The following is a 13,583-nucleotide window of genomic DNA, read 5'->3' on the forward strand; positions in this document are numbered from 1 at the left end:
TGGTCCATTAGTATGCCTCTGGACTATGCGCTTTGAGGCTAAACATAGTTTCTTTAAGAAGGTTGTTAAACACACAAACAGCTTCAGAAATGTACTATTGTCACTTGCCTCAAAGCACCAGATGATGATGGCATACTATTCAGATGGTAATGCATTGAAGCCATCAGTGTGTGTCACTAAAGTATCATCTCTTCCATTGGAACTGCTTGATGTAGAAATACAGCAGTGTCTCAAGGAACTTTATCCAACACAAGCCTATGTGAATTTGACCAACTCTCTGACTCATCATGGAACTAAATATGCCTCAGGAATGGTTTTGCCTCATGGATCTACTTGTGGCTTACCTGACTTTGTGGAGATTTTACAGATTGTTGTCTTAAGCAATGAATTTCTTTTCATTGTGAAGTTGCTCAACAGCTGGTATGATGAACATTTTAGGGCATTTATTCTGGATCCTTCTGGGAAAATGACCTTAATACATCCCAGAGTACTTGGTGACACTTACCCCTTAACACCATATCGTGTTGAAGGCAAGCAAATGGTGTCACTAAAACGTCACATTGTTTGTTAGTGTAAGGGGAAAGACTCAGATACCCCCTTTCTTTTTCTTTTTTCTTGTGGTTTTTATTCTGCAGATGGACTCCGTTGCCTTGAAAGTAATTTTTGGACAACAGAGTGAGAAGCTTGTGCTCTCTTCAGGAATACCCAGGACTGTTGAGGAGTTGCATGAGACAGTGAGAGAGACATTTGGGCTAGTTGAGGATTTCACATTGCACTATTATGATGACTCATTTGGAGATTTCTTTACACTTCATTCTCCCAACCAAATCAAAGATAGGGGTACAGTCTAAGCTGTGGTCATTCCATCAGTAGTGCTTACATTGATTCCTCAGTGTGAAAATCCCTCAGATGTAAGTTCACTGAATGAAAGTTCAAGCTCTTCAACCTATGAAACCACAGAGGACCAAACAGATGGATCATCTCTGTCTTCAGACAACACTGTTATACTCTCCCCTCTTCAAAGTCCTCTGAAGACTGCATGGCCAGATGAAATTGTCATTCCACTTTTCTCTGTGGCAACAGAGACTGTACTGAAAAATGCCAATGAAGTCTTTGTTCAAAATGGCACTGTGCTGAACAATACTTCAGTTAAGTCAGATATAATGGAAAAATTAGCTGATTATATGTACAGCTACACAGCCTACCCTACTGGCCTTCAGATTGGAGAAGTGGCAGAGGCTCTGGTCAAAAAGCACCCATGTCTGACAGAGCCAGGCAGTCGTAATGGCTGGATGGGATGGATGTATAGTCTTAAATACAAGATGGGAAATTACAGGTCAAAGTTACGAAGTCTTGGAGTTCCAGAGGTTACTTGCAACTCACTGAAGAACAAGCACCCTGATGACGAGGCTCCAGCGAAGAACATAAAGGCGCGGAAAGGAGAAGTGCTGTTTCTGCCACACTATCCAGGACAAGATGGTAAAGAACAGCAAGAGCTGGAGCGACAACAACTGATTGATGAGTGTAAGAAGAAAAACAGCACAGCCATCAAGGATTTAATGTGCAAAACCTTTGCACATAGAAGACATGATATTATCAGCCAACAGCTGAGTGTCAGCGACATCAAGGACAGATGGCCGGCGTTGTTTGACGTCTCCCAAGTAAGTGAACATTTAAAGGGATATCCACTTGTAAATAAAATTTGGTCTGTTAGATCCCCCATCATAAGATAAGTGAGGAAAAACATGTTGCTACCATCCTAGTGATTTTGATGATCTTGCAGCAGCCAGGTTGCTTTAATTTGTCATAAGACTCTAGAATCGCTAGGAATTTGAATCAAAATGAGGAATCTGAATCAAAACCAGAATGGTTCTAATCGAAACCATTCCCAAGCCTAGGGAACAATAAATGCTAGTAATTTCCGTTCACTTAACTTGTTTTAGGCTAAGCTAATGTAACCTGACTGAAGAATGACTGGGCTGATTGCAAAGTGCCTTTGTCTCACTTATCTAACTCTGGAGCACATAACGACAGACTAGATTTTACTGAAGAGTAAAGAGTGAAGAGTAATTTAGTATTTTTATGAAACGTTGGTTACGTATTGTAACCCCAGATTCTATGAGTATAGGCGCAGCCCTTTAAGTGGGTATTCCCCTTGTGCGCGCAGCACTGAAGTATTTTAGTCCACGCCCACCTGCTGTGTGGGCCTCACCCTGGTCTAGTATAAGTTACGGTGAGACCAGGAAATCGGCTCTACCGTTTTTCTTCAGCCAGCCAGAAGATGTCCAGCGAGACCATCCGTCTGTGTCCATCCTGCCAGACCGGCTACATCATGTCGTATGACTGACATGCCGTCTGCGTGGGCTGCCTCGGTCCTCACCATGCGGACCTCGCCCTCACACCTTAATCCTATTGCCGCTCCTGTTAGCTCCTCCCGCCAGAGGAAAAGCAGCGGAGGTCAGCCTTTTTCAAGGCTGATGCTGAGGAGGCGTTCCCGCTAAGAGAGAGGTACTCGCTGGAAGAAGCCATCGAGTTCTTCGATGCTGGGCCGGAATTGGATGATTCCACCCACCGTGAGGAAAACGGCAGTGGTGGCAGCTCCACTGCCTCCCAGCTGGGCAGCCTGGCGACAGAAGGGAGGCGGATGAGCGGACGCTCATCCACCCCTGGCCTTCACATGTCGGCGAGGACGCCGCTCCCAGTTGTTGGTGCGCTGCTCCTGGATCTGCCTGGCATCATCCAGGAGGCAGCTGGTGAGAAGGGACTTCCCGTCCCTCAGCCTGCTCCACCCCCATCGGATGATCTGGCGGGAAGGTATGGCTCCGCTCACTCTCGTTGCCTAGATCCCATCTGGCCTCAGTTCCCGGCGGTGATGACCTACCTCTCTGAGGCAGCAGCAGAGCCAGCGAAGATTAGAGCGCCGGTCTCTACCTAGGGCTTCACAGAGGGCTTCACAGACCGGAGTTTTCCGCCTGTTCCCCCTCTAGAGCCGAGCCCCGCTTCATTTTTCGGCACCAAAATGACCAAGGTCGTTGGACAGAGACCGGCCCATCCCGCCAAACTTGACCAGCTGATAGCAAGGTTCACTGATCGCGCACATCAATGCACTGTTCAGTCAGCTGCAGTGACTAACAACACTGCCTTGCTAGCGTTTGTCATCTCCAGGAAGGTGGAGGAAGCAGAGCTGCCAGAGGAGCTGAAAGGCTTTCTCTGTAAAGCCGCTGACGCGATTCTGAATATGTGCGCCACTTCAGCGGTGTGTTCCTCTCGCATCGCTGCCTGGCAGACGATGGTTCTGAGGGCAACCTGGCTCCGCCTCTTCCCTCCAACATTATACAATCTCACAGGGAAATAGTGCAAGCAATTCATAACATAAAATTTAGAAGCTTAGTGGAAGATAATACTTTATGTTAAGGCTTTAGTCTGCATACTGAACAACTCCACTTATATGGATTTATGTCTGGATGAGTAAATTAATCTTTTGCATGTTAGAAAATAAGGTCCAGGTTGCAAAAAATGGTAGTTCCACTTAAAGATTTTTTTTTTGATTGAATCAGAATTTTGGCCTTCAGATTTGTTGTCCTTGGTTTTTTGTCCTCTCCCATCCAGGTCAGTGCAGAGTTTCATAGAATCACGACCCTGAACCTTGAACCAAAGTTCATGTCATCGTTGGACTTGTATTCATCCAAACTCCTGTCCTTGTTTCAAGCCAAGAAAGGTGCTGCTGGACAACGCCACAGGGCACAGTTAAACCTTCTGCTTCAGGTAAGGAAGATTGCATTTTCTAACCACAAAAACGTTCCAACACAGTATTGAAGAGGCCCTTCCACTAAAAACGGCTTTTCTTAGGTTTCTGTTCAATATTTTAGCTCCACAGGTGTTCTTACCTTGATGGTGGGTGTGAAAACAGGTCAACAACAGAAAAGAAATAGTTATGTTTAAGCTAGAAATGGTAAGTCATGTTTTAAATATGCAAATTTTGCCTCAGTTGAGACTTCCTGTTTTACAGAGTGGAAATTCCATCGAGAAAAAACGAGAAGTCATCATCAGATGTCTCATTGACCATCTGGGAGAGGATCCAAGTGCCTTAATCAAAACCTTTGAGGTTGGTGCAATAAATCTGTTTTAGGAATATTAGTAGTTTATTTTAGCTTGTGAGATCATAGAAAAGTTTTAAGATACTGTTCTAAAGAAAAAAAAAAAACACTTCAAAGCATACAAAAGAATAGCATTTGCTCAAAGATTTTGGAGCACAGTGTCCACATATTATGAGTACCGGTGATGTCATACAAATGAAACTTTTTGTTTCAATGTTTGGAAATATGTGAGCTTAAAACAGTTGTTTCTCTTTTTAAAGGATGGTGCTGATGCTGTCTTTGTTGAAGAGGCTTTGGCTGAGGAGGTGATGAAGATTTACCTGCTGCAGAATCAAGACAGGTCAGGTGAACCTACTGATGTGGGTATTGTTATTGAAGGCGTTACTGTTCTGGGCAAACTTGGGAATCTGAGCAAAGCCTGTTGCTATCTGTTGGGACTGTGCTATGCTCTGGATCTGAAATACCCCAAGAATCTCAAATGCACATTTGAAGCATTTCAAAAAGTGTTCATGGAGCTGGATCCAGGAAACCTTTCTGTCAAGGTTCAAAGACTGAAAAATGACCTCTGTTCATTGTAGACAAAATTTCACAGGGCTGTTCTTAAAGTGTTAGACTTGTTAAGTGACATGTAATGCTCATCAAAAGGTTCAGTTGCGGCATTACATTGTGTTGACATTCCTGTTCATAAATAATGTTTGTACCATAAACTGTGTTTTTGTATTAACTTTCCAGATTCACATTAAGGTGTAAATGGGAGAGTATCTTCTGTATGTTTTTTTTTTTTAGCGCAATCCTTTTTGAAACCTTTTTATTTAAATTATGGATGTTTTTTGGTCACTCTTTAGTTATAATCTTCCCAATTTTTTGGAATCAAAATAAGATGTTCAAAAACTATGTCACAGTGCAAATGTTTTTTTTTCAGGATTTATATTTTTTTGGGATCTTAATTTTATTTTTATCATTTGACCTTTTCTGAAAAGGTAAAGCACTGCGTTCACTTGAGCCACTTTTATTCTTTGTATGGCAGGTACATTTTTCTTGTTGTTAGCATCAATATGCCAGTTTTACAGAGTTTTATCAAGCATGCCAATTTGGATGCAATTTTATTATATAAAGCTGTTGTGACTGAAATTTTATCCAAGTTTTATCCACTGAATGTAGAACAGATTTCAGCTCACTGTGTTCAGAGAAGGAATCTGCTAAATGTGTGATTCACAAAAAAGCTGGTTAAAATAAATCATTGTTCACAATGTTGAACTGACGTGGTGCTTTTTTCGTGTGTGTGTATGTATGTATGTGTGTGTGTGTGTGTGTGTGTGTGTGTGTGTGTGTGTGTGTGTATAAAATAAACACTTAACTTAAGCAAAAACGTTAATTACAATTAACTTTAAAATATTAAGTAAATTGAACCATTATTTAAAAACAAATAATTGTAATGGTGTAGGTTATATGTGCCAAGCATTTCAGCATTTCCTAATTAATATTTTATGTAGTTTGAACTTTTGGTTACTGTTGTTTTAACTTACATTTTCAATTGTATTTACTCAATTTTGTATGTTACTGTAACATCTTTAATTGTTCATAACAACTTATTTCATTTTAGTTGGATTTACTCAATTAATAAGGTGTATTTAAGAGATGTGATTGTTTTTGCATTTACTCATTATTTTTGAGTGTAAAAGTGTTGCACCAAAATATTTAAGTAATTATCAGTTTTAGTTCTTAGAGTGCACTGACATGGAAGAGGCCCAAGGCAACCCGGACCACCACCTCAAGGGAACTGGTCAACGACCACACCAGAACACCCCCCACACACACCCTGGAACGAACAAGTACCGTCTCGGAGAGGGGCAGTAGCCTCCAGCAGGGAGGGGTAGCCCCCACCCTCAGAGGCCACGTCCCACAGGGCCCAAGGCTCAGCAAGACCCAGATCCAGGCCCAGCCACGCACACAAACACACACCACGGACCTAATCAAGTCAAATGAAAAAACACCATCAAGTGTGGTACAGTTTCTCAAAACTCCCAAGTTACTGTCAAAAATATACAGGATGCTCTCCAAAATAGATGAATCAATATCCCTTCCTATTATGTCTGTGAAGTGCACCTGTGCACTCATAAATATAAACATTAATATTAAAGTATTAACACTAATGTTCTGGGATATTACAGGTATATCTCTATTTCTGTACTTTATATGATTGCTTGGTGTCTGTCGTATGTGTGCAGCTATGACAGCTCAGTTTCCCTCTGAGATTAATTACGTTTCATGGATTCTGATTCTGAAATAGTGAACGATTTAATCCAGCTAAAAATTAAACCATATACGAAGAACAAATGCTTTCTTCGTTATTATAAATGTTAGACTTTTTTTTAAAAATAATGGCCCTTCCAGCGTCCAGTAACAGTGCTTGACAGACATAAAGCTTGACATTGTCTGACGCTCAGTTCAGTTTAATTATTATTATTTCCCGTATTATGATGGAGCTGGCGGTGTAAGTACCACCGAAATTAGAAAGCCAGCAACAATATGGAGGATTCAGTCAGCTCACATGCAGATTCAGTTTCCTGTAAGCTATCAAGAGTCTTTTATCTCATTTAAACGTGTGAAGTTATATTATGTTGTTTGGTTTCGAATTTCTAAAATAACAATCACAACCCATAAAACAAGATGACCACAAGATGTCTCTGCAGCACGTGCTGTGGACAAAGAAACACAAAGCAGGACACAAATGCGTCTGCAATGAAAGCGCGAGAACAGAGATGCTGTTGTTAAAGGTGAAACATGACTATCAACGTACTTTAGCTGCAGTATAGTTTGTAGCCAGTGTGACATTAACAAACCAACAACGTGTAGTGAATGGTACACAAAAGCCTGTTTTATCACGTGTTTGACTCCAGGATCTATGTTTTCCAAGCTTCATTTTGTAATTGTAGTAAAGTTCACCTTTCTGCTCTGTCATCAGAGGACTTGAATTGTCTTTAGGTCATCACAATGATAGTAAACATGTTGATACATTTTCCAGCTCATATGTATTCATTACTGTTTCCCCCAATACCGAATTTAAAACTTATTTTATTCAGGATTTACTAGCTAAAGGTATAAACGGGAAAGTGGGTAAGTGACGTGTCCGTGATGGTGTTTGTGGCGCAGAGGAACCACATGACGCGGTAACTTCAGAGGTCTTTCTCAGCCGTCTGCTGAGCCAACGGGAGCAGCGCAACAAGGACGCCCTTTGTTTTCTTCGCTGACCGGACACCGCTATACGAGGAAGACCTGCTGAACCGCACTGTGAGTGTATTTTACTTTTAAAACATCCAAACAGCGCCGTTGTGCATTAACTGGGCAACATCAGGGTGTTAACCTGGAGGTAGCAATAAAACGAGACAGTCTTTAATAAAACATAAAACTTGATCTGAAGTTAAAACAACATTATTAGAGAGAAAGAAAACGTTTAGAGATTTTTGACAGGGTTCATTACAGTTTCACTGCAGTGAAGCATTAACCTGCCCCACGCCTATACTTTGGTACTAAAGGTGTTAAAGGTGTCTGAATCATGGAGCATTTTCTGTGGAAAAGTCCTTTTACAAAAGTATGAGCTGTGCAGTTTGGTGCACATGAAGTCACATTAATTCAGGGATGTAACACTGGTGTCCTAAAACGATTCCTTCATAAGGCTTTATAAAACTTAAAAAAGCTTTATAAAAACTGACACAGTTTTTTTCCCCGTTTTCCTGATAATGTAATAATGAGTATTACTGTACTTGTCATCGTTATTAGAAAACCATGTTGGAACAAAACATTAAAACAGTACTAAGCACACTGTTACTTATTCTAACACAGCAGTGACTTCATCAGTTGCTCTTTGCAGCTGTTTTTGTGTTTAATAGAACAAAAGCAGATATTGCGAAGTGCATGTTTTCTTGTGATAGTGTGCAGTGGTACCTGCAGCAGCTCGTTGTTGTTACGACTGTCTGGATTGGGCCATGCAGATTAAAGTGGAGTAGACCCTGGTCAGGAGCAGCAGGTGTTGTGCTCCTTAACAAAGGCACCAGTGAACTGATAAGAGGCTTTGCCTCTAAATTTAGAACCAGGACGGCTTCCTGTCCACACACAGTGTGAGCAGTGGTGAGTTTCTGTGTCTGAGTTCTGTTAACTTGTTTTCTAACTTGGAATTTATTAAATTTAAACTCCCAAATAACGACTGAATACAAACACAATTTTAGATTCTGGATGTGCTTTTTGGATTTTGGGAATTTCATTGCCCTGCGACAGACTGGCGACCTGTCCAGGGTGTACCCTGCCTCTCGCCCTAAGACAGCTGGGATAGGCTCCAGCTCCCCATGACCCTGAAAAAGGATAAGTGGAAGAGACTGGATGGATTGATGGGAACTTCATCTAGTTTTTTTTAGCTGTGTGTCCATCCTGAAGTCTTGGGAAAATGGAGTGTGTGTACATGAATACAAACAAATCCCCAAATCACACACTGCCATGGTTCTGCGTCAGTTGTTTTCAGTGTTTTGGACATTCTATTTTTTATAATGTTTAGATTATTTCTTGTATTGATTCTCTTTGTGTACTTAGTCCAGTTCCTTCAGTCTTTCTCCCTCTTGTCAAGTCTGTTGTATTAGGTCCGTTCACACGTCACTTCCTGTTTTATAGAGAGCAGCATAAACACAGTTGCGCAGATGATGTAAATGTTCATTGTAACTGCATTTTGCATTTCATTGTTAGTCACACAGTTGTTGCTGGATGAAGAACATGGAACATTATATAAGATATTAACTGATAAAAGTGCGATTAAGGGTCTGTGATGTATGGAGGGAATTTTACTGCAATCACAGAAATCCTTAACAGGGAGGAGGAAAAGAGTTGCACAGCAGGTACATAATAAAACTAAATGTATTTCATTTTATATGCTAAATGAGAGGCGGCTGAAGGAATATAAATGTGCTTTTAAGAAATGTTTTAAAATGTTTTGCGTAAAAAAGATTTTTTACTGTATTTGTAAAAAATAACTACACAAGTTACAAGTTTTTTTGGTAAATGTCTGTTTACAGATACAAAGAAAAAAACTACGTGTAAAACTCTGTGTTCAAGTTCACTTGCATGCGTGTGAGGTTCAACTTGCAAGTACGAATTTTGACTAGATTTTTCTTCCTTTCAGCTGATTGGTCGATGTCAAGTTGTCAGGCGTCACGGTGTGGAGAGAGGGGGAGTGTACCAAATGCAGGACTCGCAGGCAGATTGAAGATGTGAATGGTATTTATTTGGAAGGCTGGACGGACGTAAGCTAACTGAAACTGAAAGACTGGCTGACTGAAGTAGACCGGGAAACACACACGTGGATTAGATGATGACAAGACCAGGAACGGAGAGAAACTGAGGGTTTAAATAGACCGGCTAATGATGACAAGAAACAGGTGAGTACACACAGCTGAACTAAATCTAACTAATGACACAGGAAGTGCAACATGCACACAGCCCGAGGCTAACACAATAAAACAGGAAACGTGAAAACTAAACAGTGACAAAGTCTAAAACTGAAAACACTGATAAGGACCCTGGTGCTTTACTGAGCTTCAGGCCCTGGAAGAGTAATACATTTTAAAGATGGAGGACGGCAACAGTGCTTCTGCGGTGCATGCAGGCATTATTTTATGGTTGAGTTGAACAAAAACAAAATCATTGTCCAGATATATCTTTTTGAATATCACGCTTGGTTACTACACCGTGTAATTTTTCGAGGTGCACATTAGAAAAGTTGCTTCCATTAAAAGTGATGTTCAAAAATATATATCTGTGTGGAACGGAGAAGGCTGTCTTGTCCTTGGATTCTGGAGACAAAGGAATCTACAAGTAGCCCTTGGTGTGTTTTGTAAAGACAAGCAGTGCCTAATCCATTCAGGAGTTTGTTGAGCCAGGCCATTGGATGAGCATCAAACTCCACCTCCTCATTCACCTGTCGATAATAATCCTCACAGAAACCTATAGACCCATGTTTCTCATCTCTTTCCTTAACTAAGCAGTTTCAGCCTTTCTCCATGCTTTCAGGAGGCTGATGTGATATATCTTTGTGGCTCCTCCCCAGTCTGATCACACCACTTCATAGTCAATATTACCTACTTGCCAGATTGACCATGAAGGGTCCTTGCCACTTGCTGAGTAACTTTGAGCTGGATGAAGGGAGCAATGCAAGCACTTTTTCTCCAAGTGAAAATTGCCTGAGCTTAGACCCCCTATTGTACAGGTGCTGCTGTTCCTGGCCCAGGAGCATCTTTTCCATGATAGCCTGCCTAACACGTGTAGCTCTATAACACAATTTCACTCTGACTGGGATTTGGAATTTGATCCCAGTTTTCTTTAATTTGATCCCAGCACCCCATGTGGCTTCCTGCTGAGCAGCAGTTCAAAGTAAGTCCCGTGGGAGCCCAGGGTAGTTCCCACACTGCAAACAGTGGAGGGTCCAGCAGCAATCCCAATTCTGTTCATGAATGAACTTATGTATAATGGATTTTAAGGTCTTGTTTAGCTGCTTCACCAACCTGTTAGTCTGTGGGTGGTAAATGTTGGATTCGTGCAGTTCGTTTGATGTGCGAGACATGAACGAGGTGCCCCGGTCAGTCTGTATCTTTTTCGTGATGCCAAGTTGGAGATGACCTGAAACAATGCCTGCCCAACGCTCTCTGTGGAGATGCTGCGCAGCAATACTGCTTTGGGATACCGTGTTGCATAATCCAGGAGGGCTAATACAAAATGATAACCTGTGGACTCTGGTGAGATGATCCAATGAGGTCCATGCCTCACTGGTAACGGGTGCAAAGCTGGCTGGTTCACCAGCTGAAATTCTGGGCAGGATGCGAACCATCTGCCCACATCCCCCCAGATGCCTGGCCAATCGAATTGGGCCCTGACTCGCTCCAGAGTTTTATCATATCCCATATCGCCCTGCCATGGGTGGATCACTGGAACTGGCCTCCTCCTCCCCAGAGGCAGTGTTGGGCAAACTTGTGTCACCACAAACATTACATGTCCCTATTGGTCATGCCCGCATGTTTAATTTCCAGACGTATTAAAGTATATTTATATTAGTGGAGCATTACTGCCGAGGCCGGAGAGCGCAGCGGCGGCACTGGAGAGGATCTAGACGGAGTGGCAAGTTTCTCCAAAACCTGCATGTGGCGCTTGGTCTGGCCCTGCAGTCTCTCCAGCTGTGCCCAATGCTCCTGATGCATATCAGCAAGCTCCACCACTATTTGCACCAGAAGTTGGAGTCTCTAAGCAGGCTGTGGGTCCGACATGGTGGACTGGGTTTTGGCACCACTGTAACAAGTCCACTGTGCACAAAGCAGACTTTGGTTGCGGGGGTCATGTCTCTTTGGCCCAGCTTGCTACTTGCCGAGTCTCCACCTCTGGTCCCAGTGGACTACTGAAAATAGGTCAGACATGATTAAGCAATTGATGACAGCTGCCCTGCCAGCCTCCCCTAGCACGACCCCCTAACCTGCTACATCACCCTGCAGCTGAGTTGTAGATCACAACCTGCCAGACTACTACTAGCAATCGTCACGGTCCTGGGTCGGTGACCCAGTGTTTTGATTATTTTTAATCTTTGGTTTCATCTTGGTTAATGTCTACTAGTGTTTTGGTTGCTGCTTTAGTATTTCAAGTGCTCCAGTTCTTCTGGGTTTGTGATTTCTTAGGTTTAGTTTTGTCCCCGTGTTTATTCTCTTGTTACGTATGTTCTCTCTGTTACTATGTCAGTTATGTTGTAGGGTTAAGCTCATGTCTCTGAGTCAGTGTCTGTGTGTACGTGGCGTATTTCCTGTTTTATTTTGATAGTCTGTCTCTTACACCAGTGTATCTAGTTTTGCCTACCCTGGTCTCATTATATCTGATTTGTTCCAGCTCAACACACAGCTGTGTTTCTTCCTGTTCTCTGTCCTCTCGCGAGCCTACCTGTGTATTTTCAGTCTCCCCCTGCTTGTTGTCGTGTCGTTAACCTACACTCCCACCGAGCTGCTCCCCCTTCTCTCCCTTCGTGTTCCTGGTAAAATTCTAGCTCCACGTTCCTGGTTTAGTTTTTCTTAGTACATGTTCATTCATTAGTACTTAGTTTCTTGGGTCCACGTCAGCTTTTAGTTTACGTGTTCGAGGTTTGTTTTGATTTTCTTGAAGATTATTTCTCATGAAGTATTTCCAGCGAATAAGCTGCGCTTAAATTTATCATTCAGTCTCTGAGTCCTGCGTTTGGGTCCTTCATCCTGCCTGCCACACAGCACTCGCCATGACAGTAACAGTGATACATTTAATAAATGTAGCCTGTTTACTGCTCTAGAGGCCAGGATGACTGAATTGGAGACCCAGCCTCACACCCTTGAAATACCTGTAACTATTCAGGCCAAAGCAGGAGACAAGATAAATGTGAATTCCATAGATTTATAATTGACACCTGGATTAACTTTTTCAAAACAATATCAGACTCTGTAGTTTTCTCTGGTTCCCTGCCCAGTCAGACCAGGAGTGACATGTTTAGCCACTTGTTCTTGTTAAATTACTGTCTGTCTGAGTGCTGTACCAAAATGATGTGAACTTTCTGGGGAAAGTCCAGTCTTATCAGGAGGGCATCCATCCCGCTTTGGATGGAGCTGCTTTCATTTCTAAATCTGGCCAAGTTTTTTTTAAACCTGCCCCCAAAACATGATTTCCAGAGTTGGGACCAGGAAGCAGAGCTGCAGTGTTCCCTCTCTGCAGCGTCTCCCGTTGGCACCCCAAACCTTCATCTCCCTGGAGACTGTGTCTGCTCACCACCGAAATACAAACCAAAAATTATCAAAAAACTATTTAAACATTAAAAAAGAAATCACAAAGAAAAAACAATAAGGTAATCATTATCGCACCAAAGACTAAAACAGTGAAATGTGGATTATTAGGTCTCTCTAAGTCATTGATAGTACATGAATTAATAGTTAATCAACATATTGATTTACTCTGCCTGACAGAAACCTGGTTACAGCAGGATGATTATGTTAGTTTAAACGAATCAGGTCACACTAACTGTCAGAATCCTTAAAGCACAATCAGAGGAGGGGGAGTGGAAGCAATCTTCCACTTCACTTTATTAATCAACCAAAGACAGAGACAGAGTGGTTAATTTTGCCCCCCGTATCCGGAAAAACTGTTTTATTTATGTTATAAATGGTTCACATAGGCAATATCATTAGAAGGCTCGGCAAACATGAGAGCTGTGCAGATGATCAGCTGTGCCAGAATGTCTCAAAGACAAAGAGTGACCTCTAATTTTCTGCTTTTAATTTCAGGTCAAACTGAGGTTATTGTGCCCTAAAAATCTTAAAAACTGATGTGTAAACAAATGCTTACTCTTTTTTTTTTTTCTTGCCTGTCCCGTTTGGTTCTTTTGTCATCAGAATTATTGTCTAAAGGCGAAGAAAGATGCCCAACGGATTTACTTTACCAAATTGACCA

The 13,583-nt window shown here is 42.0% G+C and overlaps 2 protein-coding genes across 2 annotated transcripts in view; both read left to right on the forward strand.

Moving 5' to 3' along the window:
* The first annotated feature begins 1,014 nt into the window (after positions 1-1,014).
* On the forward strand, positions 1,015-4,322 carry LOC109196286 (uncharacterized). The gene is made up of 3 exons (XM_019350273.2): positions 1,015-1,661; positions 3,610-3,765; positions 4,010-4,322. The coding sequence occupies exons 1-3, from the start codon at positions 1,164-1,166 to the stop codon at positions 4,127-4,129; spliced, it is 774 nt and encodes a 257-aa protein (XP_019205818.1). The 5' UTR covers positions 1,015-1,163; the 3' UTR covers positions 4,130-4,322.
* A 2,964-nt stretch (positions 4,323-7,286) lies between these two features.
* gal3st4 (galactose-3-O-sulfotransferase 4) overlaps positions 7,287-13,583 on the forward strand; it is a 36,837-nt gene continuing 30,540 nt past the window's right edge. Inside the window, exons 1-2 of the mRNA XM_019350224.2 lie at positions 7,287-7,388; positions 9,265-9,520. Of these exons, the coding sequence (XP_019205769.1) occupies positions 9,504-9,520 (17 nt within the window). The 5' untranslated portion in view covers positions 7,287-7,388; positions 9,265-9,503. The remainder of the gene's footprint in view (positions 7,389-9,264; positions 9,521-13,583) is intronic.

Source organism: Oreochromis niloticus, linkage group LG3 (genome assembly GCF_001858045.2).
Source record: "Oreochromis niloticus isolate F11D_XX linkage group LG3, O_niloticus_UMD_NMBU, whole genome shotgun sequence".
Lineage (NCBI taxonomy): Eukaryota > Metazoa > Chordata > Actinopteri > Cichliformes > Cichlidae > Oreochromis > Oreochromis niloticus.